We start from the raw sequence: 25,796 nt of genomic DNA, 5'->3' as shown, positions 1-25,796 counted from the left end.
TCCCTCTGACTTATTTTGTCAAAAAGTTTGTCCGTTCACACAGCCAACAAAAGTCTGATGAAAACTGAAAAAGTTTGTCCGATGAAGCGTACACATTGTCGGATGTTGCTCCAAAACAGCTAATTTGCATGTTTGTTGTCAAAAAGTCTGATCGTGTGTACGGGCCTTTAGAAAGCTAGAAGGTATGGGTACTGCATGGTGACATAAAAAAAAATTGTGCAGTTTGATATTGGCTGTGTTGTGGTGCACTGGCAGTCCATTCAAACAAATCGGTGGGTGTGCCAGTGTGACAGGGGGCCGCACGGGACACTTGCAGCTACGTTACTGGCTGTGATAACTGTGTCCCACTGTCCGTGACAGAGCCTAATTTTCAGGACTCTGCCCAGGACAGGCTCAGAGCGGGACAATGGTCTGATTTCCCCGAATGGCCTGGGACAATTCGACTGTTGGCTACTAAGGATGAGCTCAGGTATGTTCGCATATGCCATGTGCTGAGCCCGCCAGGAGGTCGGTGCAGCGCTGCGCTAATCACAGGTAGTGAGTCATTGTCCCGATGCACGGCTGCAGAGATCGGGCAATGTCTCACTGCCTGTGATTAGCGCAGCACTGGGCCGACTTCCTGGCGGCCTCAGCACTTTGCGTATGTAAACACGCTTGAGCTCATCCTTATTGGCTACTATGCAAATATGCTGCTTTAACGCAGTACACATTGATGTTCACTAACACATATAGGAATGTGAATGCGCCCTACACAATTTTGATAAATCTAAAGAAAGATTGTACAATCATATTGCAACATGTATGGTCAGATTTGGAGAATTTTTGAGGAAAAAAATCTTCACAATTGTTAGACAAACTTTAGGGAGCCACCATGGTGTCTAGCTCTGACTCTGCCAGGTGTGGAAAACAGTAGCAGCCCTCACTGGCAGCATGCTGGTTTTAACATTGCACACCTGCCAGCACTGTATTTTCCAGTTGGGAAGAGAAGTGTTGTTATCACAGATAAACTGGTACCAGCAGAACTGGGGATACAATACTGAGCATGTCTGAGAATTCTGACACGTACTGGCGAGAAAACAATCAGTGGGGGAAAAAAAAGAAATGTGTGCCCTCAGTAAAGATGGCCGCCGCTGTGCCCTCAGCACCGGAAGTGGATGGCTGGGAGGCCCTCCCTCTGCACAGTTTGGTGGGTGAAATGAAAGTGGCCGGGGTGGTGATCTTGTTGTCGTTGCTGCCACTCACAGCACGATGTGTGGAGCCGATCTCTATGGCTTTCGGGACCTTAATAACAGGAGTCGTCACCTACTATGGGCTGCTCTGGTATTCCCCGGATCAGTGCCGGCAGGAGGGGGCCATCAATGTCACAGGTGAGGGCAGGGGGACTACAAGTCCCAGCATGCATGCAGAGGGATTTTGCATGGTGCTGAGTGCTTTACAATCTGATTGAAGCTGGCTGTACACCATACGATCCTGCCATCCTCTATGAAGTGCAGGGCCTGCCTGGAGCAGAATAGAAGTAAACCAAAGGCAGGTCTTCTTTTTTAGTTTAGTATTGGATAGAGTGGAGAGGGATTAGACCCCCTGCCATTTTTTATTGCTGTCTCCATTAGGGAGATCCCCCCCCCCCCCCTCTTCATTTGTCCTGTTATCGCTGAGAGTGAAAGTTGAGTTGTCACCAGAACAGGAATAGAGGAGAAATCTTCCAATAGGGACACTAGATCTGGTGATAACGAGCGATGAAGCTGTCACTACACAACGCCAATCATAGGCCGAGAGGCATTTCCCAACCAGCAGCTGCACATACACACACTGCTTGTGATTGGTGGTGGGCAGTGCCGGCTTCCTGGCAGGTTCGATCTGCACTCACCCGAGCCCATTCTAAGTTCCAACTAAAGATGGGCTCAGGCGTGTTCACAACTCCATGTGCCCAGGCCTGCCAGGAAGCTAACACTGCACAGCGCTAATCACAGGCAGCGAGACATTTCCTGGTCTGTGCAGTCGTGGATTGGGAAACGTCTCACTGCCTGTGATTAGCGATGTGCAGTGTCACCTTCCTGGTGGGCATGTGGAGTTGCGGACACGCCTGAGTCCATCCTTAGTGACAACCTCAACCTTGCAGGCATTTCCTCTCACTTCCTGTTTTGGCTATGAGACAGAAAGTGAAGGAAAATCTCCCCAGTGGGACACGGAGGGAAACCCGAAGGGGGTTATAGCTCTTCCTTACTTTACCCAAAATGAAATACAAAGTTTGCTTTACTATAGTTAAAGCGGAGCTCCACCCAAAAGGGGAAGCTCCACTTTTTTTTGCTTCCTCCCGTCTCTGCTGCCACATTTTGCCACCTTTCATAGGGGAGGGAGGAGCAGATACCTGTCAAGACCCCCCTGTTGCCTTCTGGGAGACACACAGGTCCCAGAAGACAGCAGGGACCATTCAGAAAGTGCAGCACCTCGCGCATGCGCAGTAGGAAACAGGCTGTGAAGCCACAAGGCTTTGCTTCCTGTTTCCCTTAGTAAGGATGCCGGGGTTCCATCAGAAAATCTTGTGACGGTCTGTCACCGGCATCTTTGTACACCCCGCACTCAGCCACAGGAAGCCTACAGTGTGAAGTTGCCAAGAGAACATCTTTTTACACCCACAGAAATCGTGTATTTCACACTTATTTTTACCTCTAAACTCAGCTTCTATCGTGAAATACAGGATTTAGAAGTCTGTGACGTGGTTTTGATGTTTAATTTTAAAAGCAGCGGTCTTCTATCAGATTATCAAATGAATGAGTTTGGCAGGCTTGCTGATGCTTTTAAAATTCAACATCAAAATGATGAAGGACTGCTAAATCCTGTATTTAGGATATAAGCTCAGTTTAGTGGTAAAAATAAGTGTGAAATGCAAGACTAAGGTGGGTGTAACAAGATTTGCATCGGCTGATTTCTTTAAAAAGGCCAAATATATTACCTCCCTTCCCCACACTCCACTGACAGTTGCAAACACTCAGCGGCTCTGCGATCAGCGTGTGAAACTGATTTGCAACAGAATGCAGAGAGAGGAGCTGGCAGAATTCAGCGGGACCCGGGGTGGGCAGGACCTAGATATCGAACACCAGCCAAAGGGGTGGGATCTGGACAGGCCGCTACATGTATGTGGCCCTGCCCACTTTCTTAAGCAGCCCAATCATTGGCTGGTGTTTGATAGCTGCAGGGCCACACCCACCCCGGGTCCCACCCACCCCTGACATCACACTGAATTCTGACAGCTGGTCTCTGCATTCAGTTACATATAATGTAACTGAAACTGACAAATCGGCTCAGTGTGAAACCTGCCAGTTCCGATCAGTGCCAATCACCAGTGCCACCTGCCAAAAAAGAAAAATCGGCTTAAAATATCGGCATCATATATCAGCCATTGGCCAGCCCGATTTCTAAATATCGTCATCGGCCAGAGAAAAAGGCACATCGGTCGAACCTTTAAATAAGATGTCCGCTTGGTGACTTCAGACTGTAGGCTTAGTGTGGCAGAGTGTTGGTGTACCAAGATAGCCGCAACAGAACATCACTTCCATTACGATATCTGATGGGTCGTCTAATCTGATGGAACACTAGAGCTGATTGATGGATTGGCTTGGGGTACCAAACATGGCGGTCTCCCTGGACAGGTAAATGTCCTTATATTAAAAGGCAGCAGCTGCAGGATTTGTAGCTGCTGACTTTTAATTTTAATTTTGTTTTTGTACAGGCCGGAGCTCCTCTTTAATGATCATGAGATGGATAGAAGAATGACCTCTTGCATGGCTGCACAATGCTGAAAACACCAGTTCATTGCTACAAAATGTGTGTTTACCCCATAAGAAGCCCTCCTTCATCGGGGTCATGATCACTTGCTATAACCCTTTGAAGACCGGGCTTTTTCTGGCACTTTTTGTTGAAAAGTAGAAATCTGTATTTTCTGCTAGAAAATTACTTAGAACCCCCAAAGATTATATATATTTCTTTTAGCAGAGACCCTAGAGAATAAAACTGCATTTTTATTTTTTTTATGACGCAGTAATTTTTCAAACGTAATTTTTGGGGGAAAAAATGCACTTTATTGAATTTTTAAAGCAAAAAAAAAACCCCACAATCTATAACCGATTTAAATTTTAGATTTTGTTTGTTAAAATATAAAAGCTGGCGTTGCACTGAGTAAATATACACCTCACATGTCATGCTTTAACCACTTGCCGACCAGCCGCCATCATTAAACTGTGGCAGGTTGGCACGATCCCGCTAGCCGTCATAGCTTCCTTAAGTGGGATAGCAGCCGCTGCCCTGTGGGGGTTGCCGATGTTCGTGACTAGCACGAGAGGCAGAACAGGGACGTGTGTGTAAACACGCAAATTCCTGTTCTGTTCTGAGAGGAGATGAGTTCCTAATAGCTAGGAACCACGATCTGTCATTTCCTCTAGGTCAGTCCCCTCTCTCTACAGTGGGAACACACTTAACCCCTTGATCACCCCCTAGTACTAACCCTTTCCCTGCCATTGATATTTATACAGTTATCAGTGAATTTTTATAGCACTGATCGCTGTATAATTGTCAATCGTCCCAAAAATGTGTCCGCCATAATGTTGCAGTCACGTTCAAAATCGCAGATCGCCGCCATTACTAGTAAAAAAATTATAACAATGCCATAAATCTATCCCCTATTTTGTGGACGCTATAACTTTTGCGCAAACCAATCGATATATGCTTATTACGATATTTATTACCAAAAATATGTAGAATAATATATATCGGCCTAAACTGAGAAAAAATGTGCTTATTTTTTAAAAAAATGGGGATATTATAGCAAAAAGTACAAAATATTGTGTTTTTTTTTTTCCCCCAAATTGTCACTCTTTTTTTGTTTATATCGCAAAAAATAAAACCCACAGAGGCGATCAAATACCACCAAAAGAAAGCTCTATTTGTGGGACGTAAAACGCCAAAAATTTTGAGTGGGTACAGCGTTGCACAACCACGCAATTGTCCGTTAAAGCGATATGCCGTATCGCAAAAAGTGCTCTGGCCATTGAGCAACCAAATCTTCCGGGGCTGAAGTGGTTAAAATTGCCCACACTCGTAGAATGGTGACAAACTATGATAGGTGACACCTCTTCACAGGTTAACTATTTGGAGTTACAGAGGAAGTCCAGCACTAGAATTATTGCTCTCACTCTATAACGATATTTCACGCGTGTGGTGCGAACACTGTTTGCATATGCAAGCGTGACTTGCGTATACATTCGCTTTTTTGCGCAAGCACTGAGGGATGGGGGCATTGAAAAAAAAAAAGTCATTTATTTTATGTTTTATTTTTGCACTGTCCCTTTATTTCTTATTTTGTTATCATTTTCATTCCTATTACAAGGAATGTAAACATCCCTTATAATAGACATAAGGGATGAGAGGTCCTCTTTATTGAGACATCTGGAGTCTGTAAGACCACAAATCTCTCCTCTACCTTTGAAAGCAAAAGATCAAATAAAAAGATTTTTGCATTAAAAAATAAATAAATAAATCCTTCCGCCCCAGACTGGAAGTGATGTCATGACGTCGCTCCAGTCCCCCCCAGGTCAGTGATGGTGAACCTTGGCACCCCAGATGTTTTGGAACTACATCTCCCTCTCCCATGATGCTCATCTACACTGCAGAGTGCATGAGCATCATGGGAAATGTAGTTCTAAACCTTCTGGGGTATCAAGGTTCGCCATCACTGCCCTAGATCATAGAGATGATCAGAGACGATGGATCGTCTCCTGGGCTTGTTGGTAAAAGCGTTAAGTCTGAAAACCAGCAAGAGGGGGCGACGTCTCCTGCTGCTTCTGAAAGCAATTCAGCGGCTAATTAACCGCTCAGACCACTTTCACGAGAAAGCCAATTGCTGCCTTAAGAAAAAATACCGGGCTTATGGTTGATAGCTTCAACCCTGGTAAACCACTTGCAAACCGAAACATTATAGATACTCTTCTTCATTGAGTCAGGTTTTTTTTTTTTTTTTCTTTCCTTGTTGGGGAGATTTCCCTTTACATCCTGTCCAGGAGACACAACAGGACGTGAGAAGAAATCACTCCAAAATGAAGGGGGAGATCACGCAATTGACATGTGTCCCCATAGGGAGATAAAGACCCCCCCCCCCCCCACCTTTTGTAATGGTGACTGCTGACTTCCTCTCACCTTCAATCCCAGTGATAATAGTCACCAGGATAAAAAAGGTGATGTTGCATCAAGTAAATAGATACCTAACATGTTAACATGTGTGTGAAATGGCAACAAAAACGTTGTCAGAGGCATTATCCGACGCTTTGAAAATGGCAGAGGGAGAACGTACTTGTCAGATTCTGCCTTGCTTTTGCGGGCAGGTTTTTCCTGTATTGAACGTCGTGTTTTCTATCTGTTGCACGGCGGGTTCAGTGTGATAAACAGCGCGTTTTGGTTGTGTGTACGGGCGGGTTAAAACACACACACAAAAAGCCCTTCAAGTCACTCACAACCCACCCCACAATAGCGAGGAAGAATCTGACAATGACATTCTCCCTCGGCGCTTAGCAGATCGGCGCGTACTGCCTCCCAACAATCTGCACATGCACCGCGTTGATGTCACGCCAACTGATCAAAATATCAGCTGCAGTGACATTGGTTGCTACATGCGCAGACCCATCGGAGCAATTTGACGGGAGGGCATTTCTTGATAGAACACAGGCTCTCCTCTCCTCAAGCGCTGTCGGTGGGAGGTGAGGGATGTGGATAACCAGCATTTCCTGATCACATGGTACAGAGCCTATGTCATAGGCTCTATACTGAGATCGGTGATTTGCTGTGTCCAAGGGACACCGCGCCAAGAATGGGGGTCCGTCTTATGACGTCTTTCCAGAACAAGAGTGCTCCTGCCTGTCCATTATTTCACTATATGGTGGGCAAGAAGCAGTTAAGTACCATAGTTTGTCGCCATTACACGAGCGTGCCTGATTTTAATGCGTGACATGTTAAGTATCCATTTACTCAGCATAACATCTTTTATATTTTACAATAAATTGGGGCATAAATTGTTATTTTTTTTTTTTTATTAAAATGTATCCCCTCCCCCTCTCCACCCCAAAGAAAACCACTGCGCATATACCGTGTGACATAAAATTTATTGATCGCCATTTTATTCCCTAGGGTCTCTTCTAAAAAAATATATATATATATATATATATATATATATGTTTTGGGATTATAAGTTATTTTCTAGCACAAGATACTGATTTAAGCTTGTAAACTAAGAGTGCCAGAAAAGGCGTGGTCTTCAAATGGTTAATGACAATTGATCATCTTATATTGTCTTTGCTGGAAATGAACGCACTGATGGTTCCCTGTACCCTCTTTTGCTTTCTTCTAGCTCTGCAGATGGAGTTCGATGAGAAAATCTTCGGACAGCACCTGGCCAAGCGGGTGATCTTAAAGGCAGTGCCGAAATTTTTGGAGCAGAAAAACTCAAAGAAACCTCTAGTACTTTCCTTTCACGGATGGACTGGTGCCGGCAAGAACTACGTCAGCCAAATCGTGGCCCGCCATATATATCCCGAGGGCCTGAAGAGTAAACATGTACATCAGTTTGTGGCTACCCTGCACTTTCCACACGCCAACCACATCGATACTTACAAGGTAAAAGAGAACAAAAAATATGGTTATAGATGCACCAAAATTTTGGCTGCCAATATCGGGCGAAAATGGTGTTATCGGCACTGCCAATAAGAGAGAAAGGTGCCAAAAACTTACGTGATTTTGCGGCGCTTTTACTGTGATTTTTACCATGATGCTGTGATTTATAGTTTGTTTTTCATAGGTCATGTGGCTCAAAAACGTAACATGGGTGTGTTATTGATGCATTTTTGCTGCATGTCAATGGGGTGCTTTTTTTGGTGCGTTTTTTTTTTTTTTTTTTTTTTTTTTTAACTGACCAAAAATGCAGCAAGCAGGATTTTTAACACTACAGCAGAAGCGTAACAGACAAGTGTGAGGACCTACATAGAATGTAACCCTACTTTTACATCTCTCCGTGTGGCTGTGGGAATTGCAAGAAATCCCACACCTGCAACCACCCGTAGTGAGGACGCACTTCTCTGAGGAAACGCGGGGGGGTGGGGGCTCCCATTCATTCTGAATGACACCCCCATGCATGTAAAATCGCAGTGCGTATGCAGGTACCAGAGGGGAATCGCATGGTCAAAAAGACTGCATTTTCCCTGCGGCTGCATTTTTGAAAAGTGCCATGCACCTTCCTTCCCTTTTTTTTACTTATTTATTTTTCTGGAAACGCACACACAGTAGCCTAATTATTGCCCGTGCGAACGCAGCATGCAAAAATAGTGGATATGTGAACCTAGGGTTAAGCGATGCATTTTACTTGAGCTTAAGATGCCAATAATGGCATCTTAAGTATAACTATACTATACTAGTTTAACTATTCATTTAAATTCATGATATTAACCACTTGCCGACCGCCGCACGCCGATGTACGTCGGCAGAATGGCACGGGCAGGCATAAGCACATACATGTACGTGATTTGCCTCCCGCGGGTCGGGGGCCCGATCGGGCCCCCGCCCGGTGCCTGCGGCGGTCGGTTTTCGTTCGGGAGCGATCCCGGACGAGGGGACGGCCATTCATTCATGGCCACCCCCTCGCGATCGCTCCCGACGAATGGAAATCCCCGGTGACATCACTTCCTCTCCTGTAATGTAAACACAGGAGAGGAAGTGATGTATTCTCTCCTCCGTGTCGGTATTTTTCGTTCCGACACGGAGGAGAGCGGATCAGTGAGTTGCACCAACACATCCCACACACAGTAGAACATGCCAGGCACACTCACACCCCCCCTTTACCCCCCGATCACCCCCCCAATTACCCCTGCCCCCCAGTCACAGTGACACCAATGTCATTTTTTTTTTTTTTTTTTTTTTTTTTGCATTGGTGTCATTTGTGACTGTAATAACTGTTAGGGCAGTTAGGGTTAGCCCCCTTTAGTTCTAATGTACCCCCCTAACCCCCCCAATAAAGGTTTAACCCCGTGATCACCCCCCGTCGCCAGTGTCACTAAGGCTGGGTTCACATTGCAGCGGTTTATGAGAACGAATGTGATTCGCACCGCACTGCAGTGCAAATCACATCCGATCTCTGTGCGATTCGAGTTCAGCCATTCGCCGCACCCGCCGCACCCGCCGCACCCGCCGCAAATTCGCACGGGACCCTTTTTTTGGCCCGCAGCAGAATCGGATCGCATGGGTGTTCACACCATGCGATCCGAGTTTGCAGATCGCACTGCGATATGCGAACTGATCTGGGGGTGTCAGTAACATTTCACTGACACTCCCAGCAGTTCGCATAGGGCAGTGTGAACCGCCGCCGGGAGGCATGCGATGCGGGAACCCGCCGCGGATTCGCGGCGTTTCCGCATCGCTCCAGTGTGAACCCAGCCTAATAAGCGATCATTTTTCTGATCGCCGTATTAGTGTCACAGGTGACGCTAGTTAGGCAGGTAGGTATTTAGGTTCGCCGCAGCTTTTTATAGCGCTAGGGACCCCCATATACTACCGCATAAAGCCCCCTGATTGCCCCCTAGTTAACCCTTTCACCAGTGATCACCATATAACTGTTACAGGTGACGCTGGTTGGTTAGTTATTTTTTTATAGTTTCAGGGCACCCGCCATTTATTACCTAATAAAGGTTTAACCCCCTGATCACCCGGCAGGTGTCATTTGTGACTAATAACTGTTAGGGCAGTTAGGGTTAGCCCCCTTTAGTTCTAAGGTACCCCCCTAACCCCCCCAATAAAGGTTTAACCCCGTGATCACCCCCCGTCGCCAGTGTCACTAAGGCTGGGTTCACATTGCAGCGGTTTATGAGAACGGATGTGATTCGCACCGCACTGCAGTGCAAATCACATCCGATCTCTGTGCGATTCGAGTTCAGCTATACAGATAGTATGGCTGAATTCGTGTCGCACCCGCCGCACCCGCCGCAAACTCGCACGGGACCCTTTTTTTGGTCCGCAGCAGAATCGGATCGCATGGGTGTTCACACCATGCGATCCAAGTTTGCAGATCGCACTGCGATATGCGAACTGATCTGGGGGTGTCATTAACATTTCACTGACACTCCCAGCAGTTCGCATAGGGCAGTGTGAACTGCCGCCGGGAGGCATGCGATGCGGGAACCCGCCGCGCATTCGTGGCGTTCCCGCATCGCTCCAGTGTGAACCCAGCCTAATAAGCGATCGTTTTTCTGATCGCTGTATTAGTGTCACAGGTGACGCTAGTTAGGCAGGTAGGTATTTAGGTTCGCCGCAGCTTTTTATAGCGCCAGGGACCCCCATATACTACCGCATAAAGCCCCCTGATTGCCCCCTAGTTAACCCTTTCACCAGTGATCACCATATAACTGTTACAGGTGACGCTGGTTGGTTAGTTATTTTTTTATAGTTTCAGGGCACCCGCCATTTATTACCTAGTCTCACTAGTGTACCCCTAAATTTAGGGGTGTCTACTTTCTAAAATGGGGTCATTTGGGGGGGGGGGTTTGTGCCATCTTGGCATTTTATGGCCTTCAAAACTGTAACGCCCTTAGAAAGCCTGAAGGCGGTGCTTGGTTTTTGGGGCCCCGTACGCGGCTAGGCTCCCAAAAAGTCCCACATATGTGGTATCCCCGTACTCAGGAGAAGCAGCAGAATTTATTTTGGGGTGTCATTTCACATATGCCCATGGCATGCGTGAGCAATATATCATTTAGTGACAACTTTGTGAAAAAAAAAAAAAGTTTGTAATTTTCCCGCAACTTGTGGCAAAATATAAAATATTCCATGGACTCAACATGCCTCTCAGCAAATAGCTTGGGGTGTCTACTTTCTAAAATGGGGTCATTTGTGGGGGTTTTGTGCCATCTTGGCATTTTATGGCCTTCAAAACTGTAATAGGTAGTGAGGCGTGAAATCAAAAATTTACGCCCTTAGAAAGCCTGAAGGCGGTGCTTGGTTTTCGGGGCCCTGTACGCGGCTAGGCTCCCAAAAAGTCCCACATATGTGGTATCCCCGTACTCAGGAGAAGCAGCAGAATTTATTTTGGGGTGTCATTTCACATACGCCCATAGCATGTGTGAGCAATATATCATTTAGTGACAACTTTGTGTAAAAAAAAAAAAAAAATTTTTTTTTTGTCATTATTCAATCGCTTGAGGCAAAAAAATAAAATATTCAATGGGCTCAACATGCCTCTTATCAATTTCCTTAGGGGGTCTACTTTCCAAAATGGGGTCATTTGGGGGGGTTTTGTCCTGCCCTGTCATTTTAGCACCTCAAGAAATGAGATAGGCAGTCGTAAACTAAAAGCTGCGTAAATTCCAGAAAACGTACCTTAGTTTGTAGATGTGACAACTTTTGCGCAAACCAATAAATATACAATTATTGACTTTTTTTTTACCAAAGACATGTGGCTGAATACATTTTGGCCTAAATGTATGACTAAAATTGAGTTTATTGGATTTTTCTAATAACAAAAAGTAGAAAATATCATTTTTTTTCAAAATTTGCGGTCTTTTTACGTTTATATCGCAAAAAATAAAAATCGCAGAGGCAATCAAATACCATCAAAAGAAAGCTCTATTTGTGGGAAGAAAAGGACGCAAATTTTGTTTGGGTACAACATTGCATGACCGCGCAATTACCAGTTAAAGCAGCGCAGTGCCAAAGTGTAAAAAGACCTCTGGTCATTTACCAGCAAAATGGTCCGGTCTGAAAGTGGTTAATTAAAAAGTCAAAGAAAGTACAATTATATCAAAAAATATATATATATATATTTTTTTATGTGATTTTCAGTTTTCAGCCAAGTGCATCCTGCTTTTTCGGTTTCAGCACCAAAATCTCCTTTCGGGTTCATTTATACTGTGATCAACTGTGAAATATCTATCTATCTATCTATCTATCTATTACACCAGGTATATTTCAAAAAACGGCCTATAATACACCACTTAGCGCCAAGTGAGGACTATACCACAGATCCAAAAAAAAAAAGATATATATATATATGATACCAATAGAACCAAAAAAACTGAATAAAATCTGTCAGGTCTATTATGACCTACCAGACCAAAACGATAATAGCAGCCGTTGCGAGGTGTTCACGGCGTTATATCAAAGTGCTGTTGACATCTCTTCCACCATGCAATGGGAGTGCTTCACCGCGTGCAATGCATCCCCCATGGGGTGGTTAAACTCACCAGACAATGTTGATAAAACCAGCCTTAAGGAGTAGTCACTCTTTAGGTATACCAAAATTCATACGTCATCCCTCAGGGGTCCCGCTTTCAGCAATGCTCCAAGTTTGTCATAAAACAAAGCAAAGTGTGCACATAGCGTAATACCGTTTTTATTTAAAAAAAGAGATTGCACAAGCCAATAAAATAACCCATTTAAATATCTGCGTACATTATTCATAAAAATCACCAGCATTAAACATATGTGTGTTTCACCGGGTTTCCAGACACCAGAGCCGTCCACCTGTGTTCCGTTGTGTACACTGTGAATGACTTCCTTGTCTTTGGTTAGCAATGGAGCGCACACCTCACTTCCGAGAGCGTCGTGTAGACCACGGACTGACGCGTTTTGTCACTTCCGACTTCAACAGAGAGTATGTATATGTATATATATATATGTATATATATATATATATATATATATATATATATATATATATATATATATGTATGTGTATGTACCAGCACAGGATGGAGTACACTGTCGGCGGCTGGGCTTTTACCATCGGAACCTCCAGCGCTGACCTCTAGTGTCTGTACACACAAATCCCTACTTGCTCTCCCTATACAACAGAGGAGGGAGCGGGACATAGAATTGAATACACACCTGACACTGGTTTGGCCTACCCTCTGTCAAGGAACACTGAACGCTGGATGTGTTTGGCTGCTTTTTCGAGGTATCCACTCGGCCGCTCTAGCCGCACACCCGCAGCATCAAGAGAGGCCAGTGGCAGCAGCCTGACCAGCCACAGTAAGTTTAAGATTCTTCTGTGGGTATGGGACAGGGAAGGTTGAAGAACTATACTGGAAGGAGAGGAGAGCGTTGTCTTGGGGGGAAATTGTAGGGGAGAGCTCTGTACTGGGGCAGGAGGTGTCTGTAAACTGGTGTATCGCGCTTCTGAACTCTGCACCCTGTGCGTAGCACACGCATTAAGTCTGCACTTCGTGCATAGCGCACTTCTGAACTATGTGATCTGTGCGTAGCGCACTTGTGAACTCTTCACTCCTCTCCTCTCTTCTCTACCTTGCAGCTCTGTTTGGGAGTAATACTTGGCATTTCCAGCATGAGGCTCTCTCTCTGCTCACTGGGTCCTTGTGCAGCCAATCACCACTTTCCTAAGGGCTAGTTTACACTTGCTTCAAAACAAGGCTGCGGACATGCTTTGTTAAAGCTCTCTGAACGCCAGTCAAAGCTCCTGTCACTAAATAAGATGGCTAATTTAGTCCTGTTTACACTTTTTGATTTTGCTTGGTGCTTCGATGAGCCTTTGGTGAGGCTTCAAGCGAGCTTTGCCATCGACTTTTATGGAGGCTTTGAAGACACTTAATGAACTGTATGCAGCAATGTCCCCTCTCTGCTTCAAGGATCCAGTGAGGTGAGTATGTTCCTTAGGGGCTAAAATGTAACATTGGACCAACATTTTTGTTTCTGGATGAATGCAGGGACGGGACACCTCTGTACTGTCCATGCTAAGTGTGACAGTTTTCCCCAGTGGTAAGTTTCCTCTCCACTCTTTGTTTAGTGACCACCATGAAATTATGGATTTCAATAATTTCTCTAATAACACCCGGACAAATAAAGAAGGTGGCTCCACTGTAATACTAAAAGTTTTTTAAAACCTTTTAAAACCTTCGGCGTGTAAATCCTTTCTGAGCATGCGCCATACTTAGTCGGTCCAACTTGCCTACACACGAGCGGACTGTCCGCTGAAACCAAGTTTGGACGGACAAAATTACGGAAATTCAGAAAGACTTAGTCCGTCAGACTGTCCGCTGAAAAAGTCCGCTGAAGCCCACACACGAGCGGATTGTCCGCTGAAACACGTTTCAGCGGACTAAGTTGGGCAGACAATCCGCCCGTGTGTACGCGGCCTTAGATTCAGGCTAACAGAAGATTTAAAAAAATTGTAATGAAAAAATCCCTGAACACAGGATGGCCCGGTGATATTGCTCGCTGTAGCCGGCTGCTGGCTTATCTTTTTAATGCTGTTTTTTTTTTTCTTCCTGTTTTGCTTTTCCAGGACCAGTTACAGTCGTGGATCCGAGGGAACGTCTCAGCCTGCGAGCGGTCCATCTTCATATTTGATGAAGTAGATAAGATGCAGCGTGGCCTGATGGATTCAATAAAGCCGTTCCTCGATTACTACGACCAGATTGGTGGCATCTCCTACACAAAAGCCATCTTTATTTTCCTCAGGTAAGTGCTCAGCCACTGAAAATCAGGATTTTATTTCCAGAGGACCTTTCTCTTATGGAAGATCACATTTATTAATCAATTTAAAGGAAAATAATCATACCTTTTCATTTGAAGCCTATTCTAATTACTGTTAGAAGTCATTTTTATGAGACATTCACATTTTTCCCATGCATATTTTTGTTAGTTTATTAACCACTTCAGCTCTGGAAGAATTACCCCACCCCCTTTCGTGACCATGTGTTTATTTGTGATAAGGCACTGCGGTACTTTAATTGACAATTGCGTAGTCATGCAATGCTGTACCCAAATAAAATGTATGCCTTTTTTTTCCCACAAATCTTTCTTACCTCCAGCGGTTTTTATTTTTTGCGCTATAAACAAATTTAATGAAACGTTTTTGAAAAAATAAAAAAAATTCTTACATTTTGCTATAAAACATATCCAATAAAAAGTAAACATTTTTAATTTCTTCATAAATGTAGGCCAGTATCTCTTCTGCTACATATTTTTGGTAAAAAAAAAAAAAAAAATCCCAATAAGCATATATTGATTGGTTTGCGCAGAAGTTATAGCGTCTACAAACTATGGGATATTTTATGGATTGTTTGTTTATTTTTTTACTACTAATGTCGGCGATCAGGGATTACGACATTGCTGCAGACAAATCTGAAACTAAGTGACACTTTTGACACTCTTTTTGGGGACCAGTGACACTAATACATACAGTGATCAGTGCTAAATAATATACACCTTCACTGTACTAATGACACTGGCTGGGAAGGAGTTAACAGTGGTGATTAAAGGGTTAACTATGCCTGCGGAGTGCTTACTAACGGTGGAGGTGGTGCTTGTATTGTGGGAAGGCAGAGATCCATGTTCCTGCTTTGCAGAAACACAGGATCACAACCTTCCCTTTTCACAGAAAGGCAATCTGCCTTGTTTACATAGGCAGACTGCTATTCTGTTTCTCTCCCGGACAATCAGCGGGTCCCGGCGGACATGGAGTCAGCCGGTCCTGCTCATTGGCTCCCGATGTGTCTAATCACAGGAGGAGTGGGTCGCTGGGGGCATGCATGCGTGTCCCGTACCCGGAAGTGCAGGATCACTTACAGGTACGTGCTTCTGCGCAGGAGAACCACCTCGCTGCCGTATATTTACTGTATACTGTCGGCAAGCCGTATGTACTAAGAGAAATATGGTGGCTGCCATTGCTCCCCTACTTCGTAAAATGCTAGTTCTTCTCTATGTGACCAATCTGTTTGGTCATCGTAATTTTTGGTAATGATATATTTAGCGGTTTGGGAAGTCAGTGATTGAATTTTAAAAAAATTGTCAAAAATGACCAGGGCATTTGTTTTCTTATGTAGTATTTGGTAAAAATGCTGTTTGCCTGGCTTTAAAGGGTAACTCTACTTTTGTGGGGGGGGGGGGGGGGAATAATATAGCTTTAACAATTGCGACCCAAGTCATATTGTAATTGAATGTTATGAAAAATGACCTTTCCTTTTTAATCTGCAGCCGCTATAATTTTCTGAAAATATAATGCAATATGGCTACCTGGAGATGTTCTGTACACAGAATGTGTACAGAAAATCCCCCAGGACCATTATTTCTTGCTTGTGTGATTTGGCTCACTGATTTTTCCCAGAAGTCTACACTAAGACACAAATCAGATTTTAGGCATCCCCTGCAACAAAAATTTAATTTTTGGTGAGATACTCCCAATAAGTCTAAAGGGATGCAGGTCCAGCAGCTTTCCTCAGAGCTCTGCCGATGCACAGCTGATTGATAATTATGAAACCACCCCCATTAGACTCCCTTTTCCACATGGCCACAGAGGAACAAACAGGGGGTTCTTCAGAATATTAAAAGGTAGGAGTCTGCAAAAAAGTTTGTTAAAATCCTTGTAATGTGCATAGATCACCCAGGGGGAATGTTTTTTTCCTCAACAAAAGTGGAGTTACTCTTTAAAGCTGAACTTCAGGAGTCCATCTACTCAGTAAAAAAAAGTGTAGGTATACCATGAGGTAAGCCCAACAAGGTGCATACCAACTCCTGGACTTATCTCTTCTATTTACAGCTGACATGTTTATGGAGCTTCTAGAAAACATGTCAGCTGTAATGCTATTAAGCTCCATGAGCATGTCAGTGATGATGCAGCTGCTATGCCTACCCCCCCCCCCCCCTTTTTTATTCTAAAGCACAGAAAATACAAATGCTTATATGAATATAGCACCATTATCCTGTCAAATGTAAATAATCAAGAAAAGTCCCGGAGGTTGTATGCACCTTGGATGGACTTAACTCATAGTATACCAAATGCTGGTACACGCGATGAGATTATCGGACGAATGATCGTCAGTTTTATTTATTTATTTTTATTTTTTGCATGCTAATCTCAGATCAAATCTGATGCTTTTACTAAAGTCATCAAAATTCCTGTATGACAGAAATAAAATTCGGAAGTGATGTCATGTGTTGTAATGCATTTGTATTGCATTTTTCGAACGATAGCTGTACTGATTAAACGAAAAACGTGCGATCTGGCATCGTACAATTTTTTTTTTTTCCGTGCATGTCCAATAGAATAATATCGGATGAACTGTCATGATCAGCCCTCAAAGGCTCTGTACTAAGGATCCGATTACCGTATGATCGATTTGAAAGAGGTATTTTCCGTACGATTTTCTGATCGTGTGTACGGGGCATTACTGTAAACCTCCATAAACATTTACTGAAACAGCAAATATGCCCAGAGAAGAGGAAATGCTTAAAACTCCCAGGTGGACAGGAACAGAGTCTCGGAGTCAGGAACTATGAGAAGATCCTACTGTTGTATCCAAAATGTATAATAAGATGGGAGCTTACTTTAGACTAGGGGTCTTCAAACTTTCCAAAAAAAGGGCCAATGTCCTTCAGGCTTTACCCCCTAAAGACAGACAGTGGTCAGTGGGAGTAGTAAATGCCCGACGGGAGTGCCCCATCACTGTTTCTAATTAGGGTTGTCCCAATACCACTTTTTTAAGACTGAGTACCGATACTTTTTTTCCAAGTACTCACAGATACTGATTACCGATATTTATTTACTTTTTATTTATTTTTTTATGTCATGTGACAGTGTTTTTTTTTTTTTTTTTTTTTTTTTTACAATTTTATTTATTATTTTTTACAATTTTTCTTTAGAATATTTATCTATTGCAATGTTTCCCCTGATATCTCCCCTTTGAGACTTGGAAAGGGACTGAGAAAACGGATTCCCCAGTCCCTTTTTCAGCAGCCTCAGCTGCACTGGAGATGAATGGACAGGAGACTGAGGCTCCTCTCTATTCATAAACTGAGACATCGTGAACACAGTTTACGATGCTCAGTTATGAATGGACATAGTCAGTGATCACCGACTGTTCATTCGGAAAAGGAAGGAGCTGGTAAATTACATTTACCGACTCCTTCATCTGCTCTCCATCCTGAAAGATCTATGACAGGGTGGGCGGAGGAGGACGGGGGGGGGACGGGACTGGAGGAGTGCGCGGAAGGAGGAGGGTGGGTCTGGGGTGCCCAATTGATGGTGTCCATAGGGGGAATGGTGCCCCATCATTTGTGTCAGTTGATGGCCTAGTACTCCATTTAATGGTGCCCCATCACTGTTGTCAGTTGGTGGAATAGTACTCCAATGATGGTGCCAGTAGTGGGAATGGTGCCTTATCATTGCTGTCAATTAGTGGAATAGTACCTCATTGATGGTGCCTGTAGTGGGAATGGTGCCCCCTCATTGATGTCAGTTAGCGGATTAGTGCCCCAAGGGCCAGATAAGGTTAAGAAAGGGGTCACATCTGGTCCCTGGGCCGCAGTTTGAAGACCACTGCTTTAGACAATCAGGCTACACCTATACCCAAGATGTTAATTTTAGGTGGACTGACCTTTTAAATAGCATAGCTCTTGCCACTGCAAACAAACTTCCTTACTTTATACTGGTATCCAGTTTAGCATATTCCCAATGCTTTACTTTTTTTTTCAGTAATGCTGGAGGAGATTACATCTCTGAGTTGGCCTTGCATTTCTGGAAGACAGGAAAGAAGAGGGAGGATATCAAGCTGAGTGATGTGGAACACCATTTATCCCTCTATGCTTTCAACTCAAATGATGGTGAGTATAGTAGCAAAAGGTAAAGTGGAAGAAAAGCCGAACTAACTATTCTTAAAGGAGAAGTGTGGGATTACAAAAAACCCCAAACATCTATACTTACCTGCCTGCTGAAACACAGACCACATAACTGCTGATCGCTCCGTTCCCGGACTTGGTGTATGAGAATGGTGGAGAAGCATTCAGGTCGATTCTATTTAATTCCTGAAGCTATTGCTGCCAGAACACAGCACTTCTTACTGTATGTAACAAATGATACTACAATGTGATACAACTTACACACATGCTGTATCAATGTGTAATGGAAATGTTCATTTTGCCCAAATTGTATTTAACTTCTTCCTGTCCTTGGGACATACCCATACATCCTTGGGAGCAAGTGCCGATACCAGAAACGCAGCTATGATCCTGGCATCTCAATTTTCAGTGGCGATGGGTTTTGCTAAAGAAGTGATGGAGTGTCTATACAGCCGCCCGATCACTTCTACAGAGTGTGAAAGGGAGGCTGCTGTTTTGGGGCTCTTCGATGTGATCAGGGAGCCTGGGAGTGCTGCATCCTGTGCAGAGGAGAAAAGGGTGCAGCTGTATCTTTCCCTCATCTGTGAACCAGGAGCGATAAGGATTTAGTCACACCTGATTTTTGGTTTGTTTTTTACAAGCTGTTAATGGCCAGGGCAAGCATCTGATCAACCCGATCCCTGTTTGATCAGATGCTTTTGATGGCAGAGGAGAAATCTGGGGTCTAATAGAACCCAGATCTCTCAGTAAAAAGAGTACCTGTCACTACACATGCTATCACAAGGGATGTTGTTCATCCCTTGTGATAACAATAAAATCAATAAAAATAAATTTAAGATATAGTGTAAAACAATTTGAGATAAAATATTGAAATAAAAAAAAACAATGTCTTTTGGTACAATGACTTATGTAGGTCGGTGCTCCCTGTGACTGTGCGTTCAGCCTTGTGCTGCCATCTGTTCTGTTGGCGTGTTAAAAAACTCAATACTTTTGGTACCACCTCGTAAATAACATAGACCAAATGCACAGGGGACGCTTTATTATATATTTTTTTTTAATATTTCTGTGACCACCAGGCCATCTTACAATGTATGATGGACTGTTTGAAATACTTTGGTGTTCTGGGAACACTTATGCTGGGGCTGGGCTTCTGCAAGCCGGGAATTCTCAACTTTGCCCGTCGGTGTCTCATTTTCTGCACACTCCTGAAAATTCAAAAATAAGTAACTTACCCTTCTGCCCTCCGCCCTCCATCCTCCCTTTGCTGTAGAAGCACAGGGAGGTGGAGATCTGAAGGGGAGAAGGTGCGCAGAGTAGACGTAAAGAGTTTGCAGACCTGCCTGTTGAAACCATGTTCTATCTGCTTCCAAGGGATTAAGAGAAAATGTGTTATAAATCCTAGATTGAGGTAAACTCTAAATTTCCTGCACTGTATGACTAATATTACTTCTTATCCTGAGTCGCTGATTAATCTTTTTTGCTGTATTCATTCTAAAATGCCACGTTGTCTCCATCTACAGGTGGCTTGTGGCACTGCAGCCTGATAGAGAAAAACCTTATTGACTTCTTTGTACCATTCCTCCCGATGGAATTTGAGCATGTGAAGATGTGCGTGAGGGCGGAGCTTCGTCAGTGCGGCTTTATGGTCGATGAAGAAATAGTCAGCACAGTTGCCAAAGAGATGACTTATTACCCCAAGGAGGAAAGAATTTACTCTGTTAAAGGGTGCAAAACGGTTTCTGCAAAAATCCAGTATTATTTATGAACTGGCAACGAGGTGTAGAGAAGGCATTGGAAGGTGGAAGAAAGATGACGCCACTTTTAAGACTATCATTGGGCTCTATCTGTTAATGAGGAAGGCAGCTGAGATGATGATGGCTTTTCTCCTTTTTCCTCTGATTGCATAACAATTAAGAAATCGGAGTGACATCTGAGAGCGGAGACCTCCCGTTGCTGTATAATGAACTCATCATGCTTTGTATGGAGCTGAAATCTTGGAAGCTTTGTTGGTAACCACTAAAGCAAGACCATTGAGAACCTTTGCAGAAACTCACGAAGGACAATTTCACCCAACAAAGATAAATACACTGTGAAAACATTTTCTTGAAAGATTCATTGTGCCTTATGGAGGCGGACAATTATTTAAGGCTGTTTTTTACATTGCTTTGTTGGGAAAAAAAAACGTGGTATAAACACCAATGCATTTTTGCTGCGTTTTTTGGACGCCTGAGCTACAGTCATGCACTTGTGAAACGCGACTCAAAAAAAAAAAAAAAAACAACAAAAACGCAATGCAGGTGTGTTGTTGATGCGGCATTTGGTGCATTTTCTTTAGAATTTAGTGGGAGATGTGTTTTTGGTGTGCTTTTGAACAGCGCACCAAAAATGCAGCATGCAGGACTTTTAAAAACGCTCTGCACCCCCAGCATGCGGGCTAAATAGGCTCCATAAGATTTTTTTTTTTTTTGATCAAATCGATTTTTATTGACGTTTTGTTATGTTTTACAAAAGACGGCAAAATGAACCACACACACAGAGTAGTTAAGGTGCATTAAATAATCTGTAGCATACACTTCCACCACCTTCCATGAGGTTCCATAGGATTTAAAGGGATACATTTTTCATGCGTTTTTCTTCCGCCTTCTTTTTACCCCAAAAACTGATCAGCTTTAGGTTTATGTAAACTCCACCCCATGTCTGTTCTTTGGCCATACACCTAAATGATCGCTTCATCCATGCTAACTAGCACAGATGGAGGAAACCCACGCTGCTGCTTTTTAAAATACTCAAACAAGTATTTGATTGGACCGCAGCCACTATTCAGCTGCCAGTTTGCAACCCAGCTCTTTAATTTTTTTCAATTGAAGGACATTAGGCAGTGGTTGGCAAACGGGGCCACCAAAATGTTCACTGGGAACTGGCCAAAATTCAGAGTAACTAAAGACAAAACTTTTTTAGCTTGGGCAGAGTGGAGAGAGATTCGAGCAAGTTTTTATTTCTGTCTGTATCCCCATTAAGGAGATTTATCCTCTCTATTTGTACTGTTACCATTATCACTGAGAGTGAAGTCAAATCCCAATATTTGGGTTGTCACCAGAACAGGAAAAGAGGGACAATCTTCCAGTAGGGACACTAGTTGTGATGATCGTTGTGACAGCCCGGCTTTTTCTCTCACTTCCTGTTTTGGCTAGGGAACAGGAAGTGAAGAAAAATCTCCCCAATGGGACACCAAGGACTTGCAGGGGTTATAGCCATCACTTACTATATCAACCAAAAAAAAAGTAATTCTTCTTAGTTCTTCTTTAGGCTGGGTTCACACTGGTGCGATCACAGACATTGCATGTGATTTGCGCCGCATTGCTGTGCACATCACATGAGATGTATGTGCAATGCGCATTCAGCTATACAAACTGGCTAAAATCGCATTCACATCAAAATGGCGCAGGACCTTTTTTTTTTGGACCGCGCTGGAATCAGATTGCATGGGTGTTCACACAAATGCGATCTGATTCCTGTACCATTTCTTTGTTCTGCAGATCGCAGTGCAAACTATCTGGGGGGTGTCATTAGCTTTCTATTGACACCTGCATCGGTTTGCAGAGGGCAGTGTAAACTCCTGTTTGCGGTTTGCAGAGGGCAGATGAACTCGCAGGATTTCAAAGCCGTGTTCTGTGTGAATGAGGGCTAAATCTCCCTTGCCTCTAAAGCCTGATGCGTTCTTGGATTGCGCTCAAAAGGCTACTGACGTGGGGAGGAAGTGATTCCATGCCTCCACACTGCCTGTTTTAACCCCATTTTTCACGGTTGTGGGGTGTTTGCCGCGCATCCCCATTGATTTGAATGTGTAGCGTTTGTCAGGCTTGCCACCTGCCGATCAATAACCTGCCGGTGGGTCAACTTAGCAGGGGGCCCCGAAGCATCCCTGCTGCGGCATGTACACATCCCCATCCACTGCCTATTACAGCTCGGGGGGGAGGGGGGGGTTTGGGTTAGCAGGCGGCAAAAAATGCGGTTCATTTGAACCCTATTTTTGCTTCCCTCCAACTGCAAGTCTATACAAAGCCTTAAAGCAAGTCTATTTTTGGGTTATTAACCGCTTGCCGACCGGCTCACGCTGATGTACGTCGGCAGAATGGCACTCCTGCGCAAACTGACGTACCCATACATCAAGCCATAAAAGCAGGATAACGGGCGCTCGTGCCTCCCGCACGCCATGGGAGTGTGCACATGGGTCTCGTGGACTCGATGTCTGCTGGCGGCCTGCGATTGTGACGAAGAGAAGCAGAACGGGGAGATGCCTATGTAAACAAGACATTTCCATGTTCTGCCTAGTGACATGACTGAGATCTATGCCTCCCTGTCATCGGGAACAGCGATCTCTGTCATGTCCTAGGTAGCCCCCCCCCCACAGATAGAACATGCTGAGGGAACACACCTAACCCCTTGATCATCCCCTAGTGTTAACCCCTTCCCTGCCAGTGACATACAGTAATAAGTGGCTATTTTTTAGCTCTAAACGCTGTATAAATGTCAATGGTCCCAAAATGGTGTCAAAAGTGTGCAATCTGTCAGCTGCAATATGGCAGTCCCAATAAAAATCGCAGATCACTGCCATTACTAATAAAATAAAAATTGCATAAATCTATCCCCCATTTTGTAGACCCTTTTAACTTTTGCACAAACCAATCCATACAATCTTATTGCATTTTCTTTTTTTTCTTTACCAAAAATATGTAGAAGATTATATATCGGCCTAAACTAAGGAAGAAATTTGTTTTTTTTATATATATTTTTGGAGGATATTTATTATAGCAAAAAGTAAAAAAAATGTTTTTTTTTTTCAAAATTGTCAGTGGTGTGTTTTTTTTTTTTTTTTTTTATAGCACAAAAAAATAAAAACCGCAGAGGTGATCGAATACCACCAAAAAAAAAATCTCTATTTGTCGGAAAAAAAGGATCTCAATTATGTTTGGGTACAACATCGCCGACCACGCAATTGTCAGTTAAAGTGTCGTAGTGCCAAATCACAAAAAATGCTCTGGTCATTAAGTGGTAAAATCTGCTGTGCTCTGGTCATGAGGCTCGGATCCCTGGGTGTCAGCCACTGGCGGCTGCTGGGGAGAGGAGGAAGCACTTGCAATGGCTGGGACATGGGAGCTCATGGGTGATGTCACTGCTTCTGAAATTCTCAGCCATTGCCGGCACTCTCTCCTCTCTAAGTACATTTTTTTATTTTTTAACACAGGTTAGTTAGCATAGGTGGTCGGAGGGGACATTTTTAAAATGAGCTAGGTTTAAGCTAGAATAATACTTTAAACACATCTTAATGTGAGTGCTAGCTCCTAAAACAACCTGCAAACAGGTTTTCAAACAAGTTTCAGCATAACATCCTGAAAGCCTGTTTAGGGATGTTAAATAAAGATCTGACAAACATTTTAAACTAGCTGAAGCCTATACAAGGCCTTAGTGAACATCACAAAGACATGGACAACCACTCCAAGCTTGCTCACTCCAACAGGTTTCCCCAAGTAGCTCATGTTTTCAAGCCATCCGCTTACAGAGCAGACACTCCCCCCTTGCGAGACAGATTTCTACTTTCAGGCATCGTGGCGAAAATTAGTACAGACCAATTTCACATAACTGGCTGAACTGAAGACTAAATTAATAAATACAAATTAAACTGTTTTTATAGTTGTTTTTTTAAGTTTATAAAATCTATTGTATAACTTGAGCAGTCTTATTTTCTTTATGCGTTTTTTTTTTTTTTTTTTTGTCATCCGCATTGCAAAGCACCTTGACTATTAAATGGCAGAGGAGTCTGTTGTCCCCAGCACCCAATGATTTTTCAGCTGACTCTCTTGCACTGCAGGGGTCTCCAAGCTTTCTAAGCAAAGGGCCAGTTTACTATCCTTCAGGCTCGGTTCACATAGGTGCGATGCGGGAACGCTGCAAATCCACTTCGGGTTCCCGCATCGCACCTGGCTCGCAAGGCAGTTCACACTGCCCTATCCAAACCTCTTCGGCTGTCAATAGAAAGTTAATAACACCTCCAGATCTGTTCACATATAGCAGTGCGAACGGTCAATTCGGACATGAATCGGATCGCATTGTGTGAACACCCTTGCGGTTCGAATCTGGTGCGGACCAAAAAAAAAGGCCCTGCACGACTTTGGTCCGAATGCGATGCGAGTTCAGTCATAAAATCTGTATGGCTGAATTTGCATCACACAGACACCGCGTGGGATTTGAACAGCGGTGCAGTGCGAATCTCATGCGATGTTGCACAGCGCACTGATGTGAACCCAGCCTCAGAGTAAAAAAATTACATAGCACCTGTGGCCAGAAGGATGAGAAATTGTCCCATCATTGTTGTGATTGGAAGGAAATATGCCCCATTGTTGGTGTCGGTGGGAGGAATGATGTGCCCCATCATTGGTATCAGTGGGAGGAATAGTGCTCCATCAGTGGACGGAGCCAATGGCACCCCTGCTATGTATCAGCCGATCGGGAAGGAGTATCTCAGCTGAGAAATTCATGGACATCACTGAAACTAAATGGACCTCAGGTAAGTGTTAGGAGGGCTGCTGCACACAGGAGGCTCTTTAACATAAGCGGGATAGGAGGCGCGCGCATGCACCTGCTGCACTGCGGGGGTGCTGATGCACGTGGCCGACGGTTGCGATGACCGCCGGCTATAATCAATCGTGGGCATGAGAGGCAGAACAGGGACGTGTGTGTAATCACACAAATTCTGTTCTGTTCTGTGAGGAGAGATAGATCGTGAGTTCTTAATAGTTAGGGACCACGATCTGTCGTCTCCTATAGTCAGTCCCCTCCCCCTACAGTTACAACACACACTAGAGAACACAGTTAATCCCTTGATTGCCCCCTAGCATTCACACCTTTCCTGCCAGTGACATTTTTTATAGCACTGATCGCTGTATAATGTGTCAGTCGTCCCAAAAATGTGTCCACCATAATGTCGTAGTCACGATAAAAATCGCAGATTGCCGCTATTACTAGTAAAGATAATAAAAATGCCATAAATCTATCCCCTATTTTGCAGACGCTATAACTTTTGTGCAAACCAATCAATATACGCTTATTGCTATTTTTATTACCAAAAATATGTAGAAGAATAC

General features: G+C 43.9%; 1 protein-coding gene across 1 annotated transcript; it reads left to right on the top strand.

Moving 5' to 3' along the window:
- The first annotated feature begins 1,156 nt into the window (after window positions 1–1,156).
- On the top strand, window positions 1,157–24,385 carry LOC143975683 (torsin-1A-like). Its single transcript, XM_077478182.1, has 5 exons — window positions 1,157–1,367; window positions 7,394–7,659; window positions 14,321–14,496; window positions 18,512–18,639; window positions 20,175–24,385. The coding sequence occupies exons 1-5, from the start codon at window positions 1,196–1,198 to the stop codon at window positions 20,417–20,419; spliced, it is 987 nt and encodes a 328-aa protein (XP_077334308.1). The 5' UTR covers window positions 1,157–1,195; the 3' UTR covers window positions 20,420–24,385.
- Window positions 24,386–25,796: the final 1,411 nt, after the last annotated feature.

Source organism: Lithobates pipiens, unplaced genomic scaffold, assembly GCF_037356315.1.
Source record: "Lithobates pipiens isolate NorthernLeopardFrog02 unplaced genomic scaffold, aLitPip1_a1.2 Scaffold_1, whole genome shotgun sequence".
In the NCBI taxonomy this organism is placed as follows: Eukaryota; Metazoa; Chordata; class Amphibia; order Anura; family Ranidae; genus Lithobates; species Lithobates pipiens.
This window is presented reverse-complemented; position numbering and strand designations above follow the sequence as displayed.